Raw genomic sequence first — 14,098 nt, 5'->3', positions numbered from 1 at the left:
AAGTTCTATAAGAGAAACAAACATGTTTTATGACATTTAAAGTGAAAATAAATAAGTGTAAAGAGGATTAACACACTTAACAGTAAACAGTAAATCGGTTTTGATTTTGTGATCGTTCTCTAATAAACACCCGGGTCCTGACTGTGTTATTCTGTACATGGTATTTAAAACAGTCTCCTTGCACAGCAAAACAGCGTTCCCAGCTTCATATTCAGGAAGAGGGCCAAGTCCGAAGTCTGGGTGGGTGCTCCCTGTGACTGTGCGTGCAACAAAAAAAAAATAGTCTTGAAACTTTTTGATGGCACCTCATACATAGAAATTGTTAAAAGGCAAAACAAAAAATTTAATAATCAACGTGAATATTTAATTTAATGCGATTTGTATCACGTGTAAAAACAGACATCATCCCAAAGCAGCTTCATTATTTAGTCCCTATAAATGTATCTGTTATGAGTGGCAAAGAAAACACCCTGAAATGGTATGAAGAAGAAACCAGATTAAAAAAGAACCAGTCCTAATCACCAAATGGCCTTTCATTAGAGTTCCATTACTGCTGATGAGACTTGAACGCAAATCTGTTCAACTGCATCCCCAAGCCATTGTAGCAAATCACTTATATTATTTACAATCCATCTTCTGGCTTCTGGAATTCCTCCACAGTAACCTCATCAATCCTATACATCAGAATAACATTCTGGAATATATGCAAGAAAAAAAAAATTTGCATTGGTACTGAATTCATTAGAAATATATTTATTCAGTCAAATTCATAGTCAAGTTTATTTCAGTATTCAGTTTTGATGAAGGCGACATTTTTGTTGTTGTTCAAATCTACACAACGGAAAGCGAATACACACCTGATCTGTAAAAACCCAGGAGCCTGAATAGAAGTTCATTAGTTACAATTAAAAATAAAGGAATTATAAAAAAGGACCTGAAATGTTTCCCATGTTAAATCACACACACTTACACAATAACACAAACACTGTACTCTCTACAGCAGACACTCTGATCAAATATAGATTTATTATAAAAAAAAAACACTATATGGACAAAAGTATTGGGACTCCTGGCTTTTCAAACTGTTAGCACGAAGTTGCAGGCACACACTTGTTTAAAACGTCTTTAGAAGCAGAATTGTTGCATTTCCCCTTTTATTTCACCTCAAAAACCCAAAACCTGTTCCAGCATGACAATGCCTCCGTGCACAAAGCCAGATCCATGAAGATCTGCTTTACATGGTTTGGAGTGGAAGATCTCCTGCTATAGAGGTCCGACCTCAACCCTATTGAACATCTTTGGGATGAATGTGAACACTTTTATTAAAAAAAAAAAAAAAAAAAAAAAAAAAAAAAAAAAAAAAACGCACCCCAGGCCTCATCATCGGACCTCCATCACTTTACTAACACACTTGTGTCTGAATGAGCACAAATCTCCACAAAATCCAGTGGAACATCTGGCTAGAAGAGTGGAGATTATAATAAATACAAATGGGACTAAATGTGGAATTGCAAAATCACATACCAATGTTATGGTCAGGTGTCCACTTTTGTCCATATAGTGTGTGCACACATTTTATATATATATATATATATATATATATGACACTACAAATAAACAATGTGAGAATCGTTCATGTTCTGTTAGACAGCTCACTATACACACGTGTGTGCCCACACACACACACAAAGACCATCAAACTGTGGCTGTGGTATAAATCCCCGTATTGCTGATACTCCCAAACTGAAGCGCAATGTGCGTGCGTGTGTCTCGTCAGTCCACGTTTCTGTATCGGGTGAACAGGTTGTAGAGAACACGCAGAGTCGACTTCAGATCGCAGTTCACGATGTCTGAGAGGAGAAAAACACAAATCCGTATGATTGCATTATATACAGGAGCTGGTTTATAACTAACAGAACATGACCATGAAATCATGGGATCCTCTGGGGCTCAGAATTAACACAATACCATACTTTATGAATACGGTGGGGTTTTTTTCTCTTACTGAAATAATCAGATAAAAGATGTTCTATTGCCTGTGCGTTAATGCTAAAAAAGGATTATATTTAGCACAGATTTCTGTCTAAATCTAACCAAAACAACAACAACAATAATAATCAGATTTGAAGGCATGCTTCTATATAATACACATGTCCATATACTTATTGTCTGTATACTTAGAGATTTAAAAAAAAAAAAGAGTAGTGATGATTTCAGATATTCCTAAACAACTTTTTGTAGATCGATCTCATGAATGTTTACATCAAAAACAAGGCATGTACAACCACCTTCAAAAAGTGGTTATAATAATTTTTATGCTTATCCTATTTCATATATTTGAACTTGCTGTGACCTTGAACCTGTTTGGCTCAATTCATATAAAAAGTAATCAATTCTAATTTAATAAATTCTGAAAAAAAAAAAAAAAAAAAAAAAAAACATTTGACCAGCTGGTCACGGACATGAATCTCAGAAGGACAATCGCCAAGCTGCGACTCTTGAGGCCCTTGAGCAAGGCCCTTAACCCTCTGTGCTCCATGGGCGCTGTATCAGGGCTGCGCTCTGACCCCAAAATTGACTTTTGCGGTGCGGTTCTTATACATACATACATACATATACACACATGACATACACACACACACACACACACACACATGAAGTACAAAAGTATGTAGTATGTGTAGAAAGAATTTCACTCTGCTGTAAAGTACATGTGACGATATTTTATTTACGTGTGGTGTGAGTCAGAGTTCTCTATTTACCTTCTGCTCTTGGTTTTGGTTTCTCCAGGCCACCGTCCTGCATCAGCTCGAAGGCGAGGGACACGTTTTGGACCTGAAATGAAGCAACAGCACGGTTAAGGAAACATGACTCAGTTCCTGGGGAGATGTTCCACTGGATTTTGGACTGTGCTTGTTAAGTGGAGATTCGTTCAGCTACAAGGTGAGGTGAGAAGGGCTGAGGTGCAGTCAGTGTTCACATTCATCCCGTAGGTGTTCGATAGGGTTGAGGTCAGCAGGTCTACAGCAGGAGATCTTTCACTCCAACCTATGGAAATCGTATCATTTAGCTGGATTTGTGTGTCCAAAGACAATTGTTGTTTGGGACAGAACCACACATAGCTGAAAAAGTCAGGAGTGTTATTACTTCTGTCCAGATAATGTGTGTGTCTGCAGATTTGTTGATCCCTATTGTGTTATTCTTTCGACTTGTCCTTTTAAAACCCACACACCGGCTGTCACACATTCTCCCCGTCTCCAGCTGGACGCTAATCTCCGTGTCGCTCTTCCATTTCCTGTGCAGAGGCAGATTACAGCCGTGCCCTGCTTCCCGGTGCCTACTTGGCCCAGTGTGTTGGCTCTGAACCGCTCGGCTGGGCCTTGCGACAGCGCTGTGCCCCTGAGAGCGCCTCAGCGCTGCCCCTCATCGTGCTTTAATACACATGCGAGATTTAAAGCACATGCTCTAACATAGTTACCCCTTCAATCATACGCAAAGTCTGTATGTGTTGTTGAAAGAAAAGAAATACAAAAAGGCAAAAGAAATACCTGCTACTACACCTATTTAGAATAAGAATTTATAACAAATATTTTAATCGTCACCAATCAGCAGTTCATTTAAAAGCATTTTCCAGAGCACAGCTGATTTCTTTTTAGCCACACCCCCAAAACTCCATATAAGGCAAAGCTCACATTAAAAGTGCCTCCTAGGTCTGGTCATTTAATTTTCACTACGATAAAAGACTATGTAAAATAGTTCACATCAAATAAAATTAAATATGCACGTATTAGGTAGCACGTCTGTCTATTTAGGCGATATGATGAGAGGTGATCTGATTCACCGATTTGCATCATCAAAAATAAATAAATAAATAAAATTACAATTTACTATACGATTGATTTATATGTAATTATTAGTAGATGCGCTATACTTTGATTATTGACAAAGATACCAATAATTTGTGACTAATATTTGATATGCAGATTGATTTCTCGTCGCTAAACTGTTTTTTTATACAACGTATCGCAACATTACGGGGACGGAGGCGTGTCCTGAGAGTCGCATAGCATACAGATTAACATGGCAGAGGTAGAGCTGCGTCTTCCCGCAGACAGAACAGGAACAAAACTACGAAGACCCGTTTGATTTGCTCTCCGTCTGAACCGTAGAAATAAAAGCGAATTATCTGTATAGTGAATTGCGGAGAATCGCGTTGGGTTGAATCGAAATCGGGTTCGCGCTGCATCGTAACGGGGGTGAATCGTATCGTTTCGCATCGGTAGCTGATTCAAACGGATCACATCCTTGGCTATGCATCGAGATGCGATCGGCCTCAGTTATGGAGTAGAATGTATAAGCTCCGCCCACTTCTGAGCTGTAACTGCTGTGATGTATTGCTTCTGTAGATCTGCAATTGGATATAAAAAAAAATCTGCCATTTTTTTTTTACTAGTTTTTCCATAGTTTAGTTCTGGAGTTTCAAAGAAATTTTCTTTTATTCTAAAATGAAAATTGACCAGAAGGTACACGGAGGCTCCTAAACATAAAAACCTCCAGTAATGCAGCTTGTCCACCGCAGCTACCACAGACACAAGCTTTCTCTTATGCCATATGTAAATTTGCATAATGGCTCAAAACACACAATAATACAGTGTCAGATCAATAGACATTTCCCCAGAATGTCCTTGTGATAGTACTGGTTACTGGGTGGTGGGAAAATTGGTTTGTTCTCCAAAATGGTGGCTGGTTAAAAAAAAAAAAAAAAGGGCGGGTTGGTGAAATAATTTATAAATACAACGAGACAAATTCACACCTTTTGCTCAAAGTGTTCAGGAGTAAGGAAGAAATTGTAGAGTGGTACGAAGTATCCTTCCAAAAGTCCCATCAGAAGCACCAGGTACACTCCGTCTGCAAACTGAACACACACACACACACACACACACACACACACACACACACACACATCACCTTCCTCTACAACACAATTCTACATATTAATATTGAAGAAAATTTTTTTTTCTAGATGTCACCAACGATAGCAGAAATAAACATACACAATATGTGCAAAAGTATTGGGACACCCGACTTCTCCGGCAATATGTGGTTCTTCCCCACAATGTTGGAGGCACACGATTGTAGCATGAAATTTTCCCTTCACTTGAACAAAGCCCCATTAAAATGTGCTTTACATGGGTTGAAGTGGAAGAGCTCCTGCTATAGAGCTCAGACCTCAATCCCACTGAACAACGTTGGGATGAATGTGAACGCTGACTGCACACCAACACCATTGTAGCAAAGATCTCCACAAAATCTAGTGGAACATCTTCCCAGAAAAGTGATGGTGGAGATTAAATGTGGAATGGGATGTCCAAAAAAAGAAGCCCAAAGCAATCTTATGGTCAGGTGTCTCCAAACCTTTGTGCATGTTGTACAATAAGGAGTCATTCTGAATAATTTTAATGATCGTATCGTATGCGTAGTCCGAGCCTGGTACCTGTGTGTCCAGCTCGGCCACCTCCAGGTTCAGCTTGTTCAGGTGTTTGTTGACGAAAGTAATGAGCGTCTGCACAGTAAAATGAGGAGAGTTTCGGTTAAACCGGTACCTTGTATTCCTGGACACGGATGCGCACGTCTGTGACGCTTTACCTTCTTCACCACGTTGAGTTTGTCAGGTGCGTGATCGAACAGGGTGTCGAACGCGTCGCGCTCTGCAAAGAGAGAGAACGCAAAACGTACTCAAGGGATGTGCTGTTGGAGCTGGAAACAAGCAGAGGTTTTATATGTATCCTGTAATCGAGATCTTTCTGATCCATCGAGGACATGAGATTTCACTATCGGTACTGTGGTTGATCTCATCGGTACTGAACAATGCAAAAATGAGCGAAATGAATAAGAAGTTCATGCAGAACGTACCGTGCCGGCCAGAAAACGCCCTGTAGGAGAGCGAAAGACAGGAGGAAATCAGATTCAATAAATGAAAAATATACAATAATATAAAACTTGTATAGAAAAAAGGCTAACGATAATAAAGCATAAAAACGCTTCTGTAATGCAAACGCTCTCAGGAACTCGTATTACTGACATTCCACAACATCGAATGCAACTCTGAATAGATACAAAGTACAACGCAATCGCTGTGCTGGGAATAAAAGGTGACGATAAAAGGTCAAACATGACTGTGTGTGTGTGTGTGTGTGTGTGTGTGTGTGTGTGTGTGTGTGTGTGTAACCTACTCATCAGTTACCATTTAATTTGATTGTATGGTATTTGTATAGCGTGTTAAACAATAGACAGCACTGTTTCTAGGCAAAATAGGCGGTTGTCAATGGCGCAACTACCTAGGGGGTGCTAGAGAGCACCTGCTGCCCTCAGCCATTAAATGTATTTTGCTGAAGTTCAATGTACAATATTTGTTTACGTATTTGAATTTGGGCAATTAGACAATTGGTTTGCAAAGGGGTGGGAACTCCCCGAGATGGTATGAGTTAGAAACCTCGAGACTCAACCCGTCCTCATCTATTCAACACCGAATGTCAATTCATTACGGTTCCATCATTGTTGATGTTATCAACTGTTCCCTGATGGCGTTTCGAGTGTAAAACCGTTCATGATAATCGTATTTAGTCTCTCGTTCACAGTATATTGATCATCGAGTCCCAAACACACACACACACACACATACATACACACACACACACTTACTCGCTAACTCGCTTATTGTGAGCGAAGGCACAATAACACAAACATAGAGAAGCTGAAAGACTCACTCAGTGTTGCCTGTGATTTCCTCTTGAATCTGACGAGACTGCAGGATTCCCTCCCGTTTCTGACAGTCAGGAAACACACACACATATTATGAGGTTAAACAGGAAAAAACTGGAGCATCACACAAGCATGTCACCCTTTTAATGACATATGGATTTAAAACGAATAATACACATTGCATCTGAGGTTCTAGAACGCCGTCGAGTTGAGTCTTAAATGCGTCATGTACGCATTTAATTCAATGCGCATTAAAATACACAGTATTGTGTTCATTCACTGAAACGCATGATCGATGTGTAGATAATGTATTATAACCAGAGGTTGACCGATTCATCGGTTTTGCTGATTAATCGGCACCAATTGTCGATTGCTAGAACTGTTAGCAAATATTCGATACTGGGTTTTTTTTTTTTTGGCTTAAGAGGGTTACGAGAGCGGCCTCTAGAGGCGAATCACTGACACCACACGGTGTTTGTTTTTAGACGCGAGACCGCGCGCTGCACGGAGAGCTTTATATTATATTTATAATTGATAACTGTATTTATAACAGATTCATATTAATTTCGGACCTTTTTTAAGGCTTTCAAAATTAACGCATTAATGATGCATCAATGCAAATTAATTTTAACGGCACCAATATTATTAACGTGCGTTTTTGTTTGACCGTTTTATAAATATATAAAATACATTTCATAAACATAAATACATAACTATATATAAAAGAGGCGAAATTCAACGTTCCAACGCAACATTCATTTATTCACGCCTTCTTTTCTTTACTCGTCTATAAAAAAATAAATAAATAGGGGCGAAAACAATTTTTAAACACTAAACATTTGTTTTACGAGGCGCCGTGTCACCAAAATCCGCCATGATGGGCACATCCGGCAATTAAAACCGTCCGTGTGGAAACATAGCAAAAGTTTCGTTTGGTGTACTGATGATTTTACGTAATTTAAAACACCAGAATTACTTTAAAACTTTTCCGAGAGTAGTTTTACGAGTTGCCTTGTCATCCGAAAATGTAAACAGGCTTGTCTGTTTCAGCATCTGGATCAGTAGAAAAAAAGAGAAGTAATGCTACAGCATTCCCAAGACATCCTATACAGCTGTGTGGTCACATCTGGCTGGAAATGGCAGGTGTCCCAATACTTTTGCACATACAATTTAGTGAATAACAAACTAAACTGTCCACTGACACTGGAGACTCCTTCATCCAAAAGTGATAGATTCCACACGGACTCGTACCTGAACCACCACCACCTGAATGGAGACGTGGTCTGGGAGGCGGATTGGAGCTCTGAAGTGCTGAGACAGAGCCACCAGGAGGTGCAGGATAGCCACCAGGCTCTTAGCATGAACAGCTAATACAGGAACAGAGAAGGTACACGAGAAGGTTTACACAGCGCTCCTATCGTACAATTGGGATGCAGTCTGGGCAGAACATTTCCTCGAGCTTACAGTCGACGTTCCACTTGGTGTTTCTGGGGGAGACTTTGAGAACCTCGTTGATGCGCTCGAGGACCGTCTGGAGCTTCTGCTTCTGAGCGATCTCCGACTGAGTCACCTCGGCCACGTTCAGCTTCGCTCCCTCCAGCTTCTCTGAAGGACAAGATACAGAGATGGACAGAAGATAGAGATGATAAAAAAAAGTTGTTCAAGTGGATTTATTTCAATAAAGCAAAAAAGAAAACATCACAAAAAATAATGGCAAAAGTATTAGGACACCCGAATCTTCTCCAATCCAAACTTGGAGGCACACGATTGTACAGGACGTCTTTACTTGAACTAGGAGACTCAAACTTGTTCCAGCATTACAATGTCTCCTGCTATAGAGATCAAACCCTATTGAACACGTCTGGGATGAATTTGAACACTGACTGCACCCCAGACCTCCTCACCTTCTCACCTCCATCATTACCTTTAAAACTCTAGTGGAACATCTTCCCAGAAGTGTGGAGGTCAAATGGGATGTTGAAAAAGAAGCTAACTTATGGTCAGGTGTCCACAAATATCATTTTTAAACACAACCTGCTCATTAGAGCTTTCAGAATGACTGGATAATTAAATCGGGGTGTGTGAGGGCACGAAAAACACATAGGTGTCTACTGTAGGAGGGTCACTTCCGTTTAAAGATGTAGCATGTAGAGTTTAAAGACATTTCGAGATCCAGGATTTTATCCGAATAGGGCAATAGTCCTAATCCAAACCTGAAAATCACTCAAATCTATTTCCATACTTTTCCATACTGTTCCTGAAATTCACGAACCGCTCCTTCAATCTAAAAGACAGCACCACGTATCCTCACCGAAGAGCTTCTGCAGAACTTGTCCATCGTACAGATCATCTGTCAGCTCCTTAACAATGATCCTCTCCCCGACCAGCACGTCGTTAATCCAGTCTATAAGCACCTGAGAGAGAAAGCGCCGTTAAACAGCGGTGTTTCGTTAAACAGAGGAGCGAGAACCTTTACGGCTGATCGTCGTCCTTACCTTTATCAGCTCCTGCAGTTTGCTGTTGTTCCTGGAGTTGGGGTCCACCATGGTGCGAACCTCATTCTCCTCTGATTGAAGAAAAAAAGAAGTTGAGCAAGGAATGAAAAATCAGTAATTTTTAAAGTAATTATAGTGTTTTAAATTACGTAAATTATCAGGACACCAAACGGGACTTTTGCTATGTTTCCACACGGACGGATAATGAGGTGGTACCGGAGAAACTGTACCTTTACTAACTTTCATACGGATTACATCATCAGAGAATATTTGTTTTTCATATTTGTTTATTTAAAAGTAGACATTTCGAGCGTTCTATTCATATATTTATTATGTCTGTGAGGCGAGAATTCGCTGAGATTCAGTTTGTTTTATTTATGTGTCTGTGAAGAGAGATGACTGAGACGGCAGAGAGCGCCCCCTGTCTGTTTTCTTTATTTTACAAAATCACAGCGTTTTGTTATTATTATGAGTGTATACGAATAAAAGTAGACCCTTTAAAGATTCGAATGATGTATTGCTCGTATCTGCACCATCACATAAGACAGTCATTTAGGTTCGCTTCGGCTTTATGAGGAGAAAATGCCACAAAACGCGCCGGCGCGTTTATGGACCCCAGAGGGCACATTGTGCGCATTATAGCAGATTTTGGTGCTGTTTTAAGACTTGGCGCAGCAGTAAAACAAATGTTAACTGATTCAAAATTATTTTTCAGTTGAGTTTTTTTTTTTATGTCTGGGTAAAGAAAAGATGCATGAATAAACGTGTGTTGTGCTGAAGGTTTTAATTTTGCCTTTCACATTTTTTTTATTAATAAAAAAAAAAACAGTCAAAAATGTTTTACATTGCTGACTCCCTCTGTCTCATCCACATCAACCCCAGACTTCTTGTTGCCTTCTGCCATGTTCATTGTTCACTTTGTAAACTAGTCTACGTCTGTGGTGTGTGAGAGACGGGAAATGATACACCAGTGGTGGATTGAAAAATTAATTATGACATGGTGCAGTTTTAAGGGGGCACAGAGTTAGAACTGGTCTCTGATCTGAGAGGTAAGGTGAGCTTTCTTCTCTCATCTCATCTGAAGTTCTGAGGTTCTAGAAGAAAAGGTTTGATCACCCAGAAAGCTGGACATATGGAAGGGGGTTAAGGCATTAGACCTTGGCTTAGAAGGTCATTAGTTAAAATTCCCAAAAAGTAGAGGTGTGTTTGTGACTAATGAAAGTCTTTATCTTTATTTTTTCCAGAACTAGTGCCAGAGATGCTGGTCTAGAACACCAATCCACACCTTCTAAACAAAATTTGAGTCCAGAATGTGTGTGTGTGTGTGTGTGTGTGTGTGTGTGTGTGTGTGAGGTGACGTACCCAGCATGGTGTCCTCCGGATGCAGCTCGTACGGTGTGGGACTCAGGGGCAGGTTGATGGCGTTCATGCCTTCCTCCTGCAGCTCTGACACTACACAACACAAAGGAGAAAATAAACAGACCTTCTCTCAAAATGCAGAACAAAACGTTCCCCTTCACTGAAATTCTTCTCCCAGACGTATTTCAAAAACAATACAACAAATCGTAAAGAAGTGATACAGAGAGAATGCCAGGGTGGGAGCAAGAATGGTAGCACAGTGGTTAAGACATTATATTAGAAGGTCACAAGTTCAAATCCCAGCACTACCAAGCAGCCATTGCTTGGCCCTTGAGAAAGCTTGACCTTAACCCTTAACTGCTTGGATGTAAGTTGCTTTGGATAAAGGCGTCTGAAATGATTCCGCCAGACAAAAAAAAAATCCCCTGATTCCGACTTTATTTCTCGCTTTTTTTTCCTTGCAATTTCCGACTTCCAGCGTCTTCCCCTCTGCAGTGCCAGAAAGCTTTAAATATCGAAAATTACATGGGATACAGTCAACAGAATCACGTATCAAACTGAGCCTCCGATCCCTGGAGAGAAACAAACTCTGTCTAACAATCAGCTCTGCGAGAAATAAACTCAGATTTGCGAGGAAAAAAAAGTGTCTAAATTACGAGAAATAAACTCGGAATTGTAAGGGGAAAAAAAAAGGCTAATTACGAGAAATAATCCTGGAATTGGGAGAAATAAACTCGGAATTGCGAGGGGAAAAAAGGCTGAATTATGAGAAATAAACTCGGAAATGCAAATCGCAAATAGGAAAACTTTTTTATGTGGTGGAAACGGGCTATAATAGGATTCAGGTAAAAGAAAAACGACAAAAACTTTCCAAAGTTTGCGATCAATTGACACTAAAACATACAAAACACCGTACAGTGCGATACACGGATACTTTGGGAGCGATACAGTAAATTTCGGTCCAATTTTGGGACGTACCTTAAGCCCTTTTTTTTGTAGTTATTATTATTATTATTATGATGTTGAATAGACCTTAATTAGAAATGTACCACTGGGATGATTAAAATGGAAATTGATGGAAAAGCTCTTCTCATGTTCACCGAAGGATCCTCAGTCGTGTGGGTGAAGGAAACCAGCTCTCGGCTTTATTAATGTCACTATTTTAAGCGGAGGGTGTTAACGCCGTCCTCCTGCAGAGAGCACAGCGAGCCTTTCACCCCTGCATCCACCACCCAGCATGCATCGCTGCACACGCCTACATCCTTACAGATGCTTACAGAGGGAACATCCGCTGCTGCATCGCAAAAACCCCTGGTGGTGAACGTGACATCCTCACGATCCACGCAATCAACACCAGCATCTCACACACACACACACCCACACACACACCCACATACACAAAGCTAAGCGATTCACAACTTCTACAAAAAACCCACAACTTGGATTTCTGTCCTGAAAATTCACCATGGACCCAACTTCAGAGTAGAGGAGTGGACATGAGAAGGAGCACTTCCACAAAGCTGTAAATGTTCTCTCTTCTCACACGTGTGCTGGAGCTCAAACCTGAGATGATGTTTCACCCAAGATGAGCGAGGAGTAAATCTCACTAGAATAAACGAATAACAACAATCTGTATAATCCTATAATCTGCTATAATCTAATCTTTCTATGCATCCGGCAGTTCATCCATCCTCTCATCCACCAATCATTCCCTCCATCCATCACCTCATCCACCTACATATTAATCCAAACATTCATTTTAATTTACCCAAACATCAGTCTAATCATCTCCCCTTTAGTCCAACCATTTACCCATCAGTCCAATCATCTACCCATCAGTATAACCATCTACCCTGTCATCTACCCATCAGTCCAATCATCAGTCCAATCATCTACCCATCAGTCTAATCATCTCCCCATCAGTCCAACCATCTACCCATCAGTCCAATCACCCACCCACCCATCAGTTCAACCATCTACCCATCAGTCCATCCAACCACTAGTCCATATCATCTACCTTTCTATTCATTTACCAGTCATCCATCAATCGGCCAATCTGTTCATCCCACAATCTGCATGTCTGTCCATCCTTTTATCTGTCTCTTATTACAACAACACAACAACAACACTAATAATAATTATAATAACAATAATAATAAATGTTGTTGGTGGTATTTATAATGAGTTTTCTGTGACTTTTTACTGTCTTGTTGTGATGTGCTATTATTTGAAGGTGAGAAACAGAGGAACGCAGGAACATGTTCCTACTCGTCGTGTGGCAGAAGTTCACTGAGACGCCCAACACCAAACCAGCTGTGGACTCCTCATTACTGAAGAACCTCTGAACCTCTGGATCTCTACATGGAGACTGGAGCTTTGGTTAGGTTCAAAAACTTCCACGTGTTTTACAGCTCAAACGTTTTTTTATTTTATTTAGTGTTACCTTCTTTCGCCTTCTTTCTCCTGACCAAAGTTCCTCCGAGTTTCCCGAGAAAAGTCTCATCCTTCTTCCTGAAGCTCGGGGAGAGCGGAGTGGGAGAGGACGGAGATTTCTGCGGAGAGGACGCCATCATCTAAACACACAGTGTCTACCAAAAACAAACCAACCAAAAAAAAACTATGTTTTAAATAAAAAGTACTGAATTCCTAAATCACTTCCGGTAAAATTTGGGAAAAATCCCTAGAACGGAAACGGAATTCCAGAGATTTAGCCCTGCCCCTCTAAAAACATGGATTCTCCCTGCCTCCCTCCACCCCCTCAAACTTGTCACAATGGTTACGCCTTCCTCGTTCATTTCTCTCAAGTGTACCGCTGGTGTACTGTCGAAAACTGTTCTTGCGGGAATTTAATCTCCATAGAGATCCGCTGTGACGCGGAAAACAGTTGGCGTTTAAAAAAGATCGTCGCCCTGCTTTACGACGGAGTTTGCGACAGTATCTTTTAAAGTCTTTAAAAAGGATTAATTAATTAATAATTTTTTTGCTAAATGCTCCATCATATAATATTTTTAAATCATCTTTCGCAAAAGGTTTGGCACCTAAAAAAAAAAAAGCAAAAGAGCCGTATTCAAATTTATTATATATAGCTGGTATAATTCTGGTCCTCAACCACTGCTCGACTGGTCCAACAATCTCTCTCTATACCTCAACATGCTTCCAGATTTTTCTCGGTTCTGTTCTTGCACTGAGGTGAAGGATGAACTGAAAGTAACAAATGGAGTATGGAAGAACTCTCAAGAGCTTCGCAACAATCAGCGTTTAAGACTCGATTTTCCACCTTTCATACATATAAAAGCCTACAGGAGAACACATTTTACATTTCGTGTTTTTTTTGTATGTATTTCGTTAAATGAACTTTAAAGAAATACAAAAAAGGTTAAGGTGCAGGATAAGGTGTTTATAGCTGCTATAATGAAAGAGAGAACAGGAATATAGACCATCGGTCTTCAACCGGGAATCCGCGACCCCTAGGTGGTTCGCGG

At 40.3% G+C, this 14,098-nt stretch overlaps 1 protein-coding gene across 1 annotated transcript; it reads right to left on the bottom strand.

The window, feature by feature from the left end:
* Positions 1-737: 737 nt before the first annotated feature.
* On the bottom strand, positions 738-13,371 carry parvaa (parvin, alpha a). Its single transcript, XM_083561115.1, has 13 exons — positions 13,060-13,371; positions 10,620-10,709; positions 9,258-9,328; positions 9,074-9,176; positions 8,227-8,367; positions 8,014-8,129; positions 6,768-6,826; positions 5,914-5,933; positions 5,647-5,708; positions 5,495-5,563; positions 4,814-4,915; positions 2,763-2,835; positions 738-1,850 (listed from the first exon to the last, which is right to left on the bottom strand). The coding sequence occupies exons 1-13, from the start codon at positions 13,187-13,189 to the stop codon at positions 1,774-1,776; spliced, it is 1,113 nt and encodes a 370-aa protein (XP_083417241.1). The 5' UTR covers positions 13,190-13,371; the 3' UTR covers positions 738-1,773.
* Between the last annotated feature and the right edge of the window lie 727 nt (positions 13,372-14,098).

This window comes from Silurus aristotelis, assembly GCF_946808225.1.
Source record: "Silurus aristotelis genome assembly, chromosome: 14".
Taxonomy (NCBI): Eukaryota; Metazoa; Chordata; class Actinopteri; order Siluriformes; family Siluridae; genus Silurus; species Silurus aristotelis.
Note: the sequence above shows the minus strand (reverse complement) of the source record. Positions and strands in the feature narration are given on the sequence as shown.

Coding starts and splice junctions, on each gene's coding strand:
- parvaa (XM_083561115.1), bottom strand. CDS start 13,189: ATGATGGCGTCCTCTCCGCAGAAATCTCCGTCCTCTCCCACTCCGCTC. Junction 9,329..10,619: donor TCCGGAGGACACCATGCTGG/GTACGTCACCTC, acceptor TTCTTCAATCAG/AGGAGAATGAGGTTCGCACC. Junction 9,177..9,257: donor AACTGCAGGAGCTGATAAAG/GTAAGGACGACG, acceptor TTTCTCTCTCAG/GTGCTTATAGACTGGATTAA.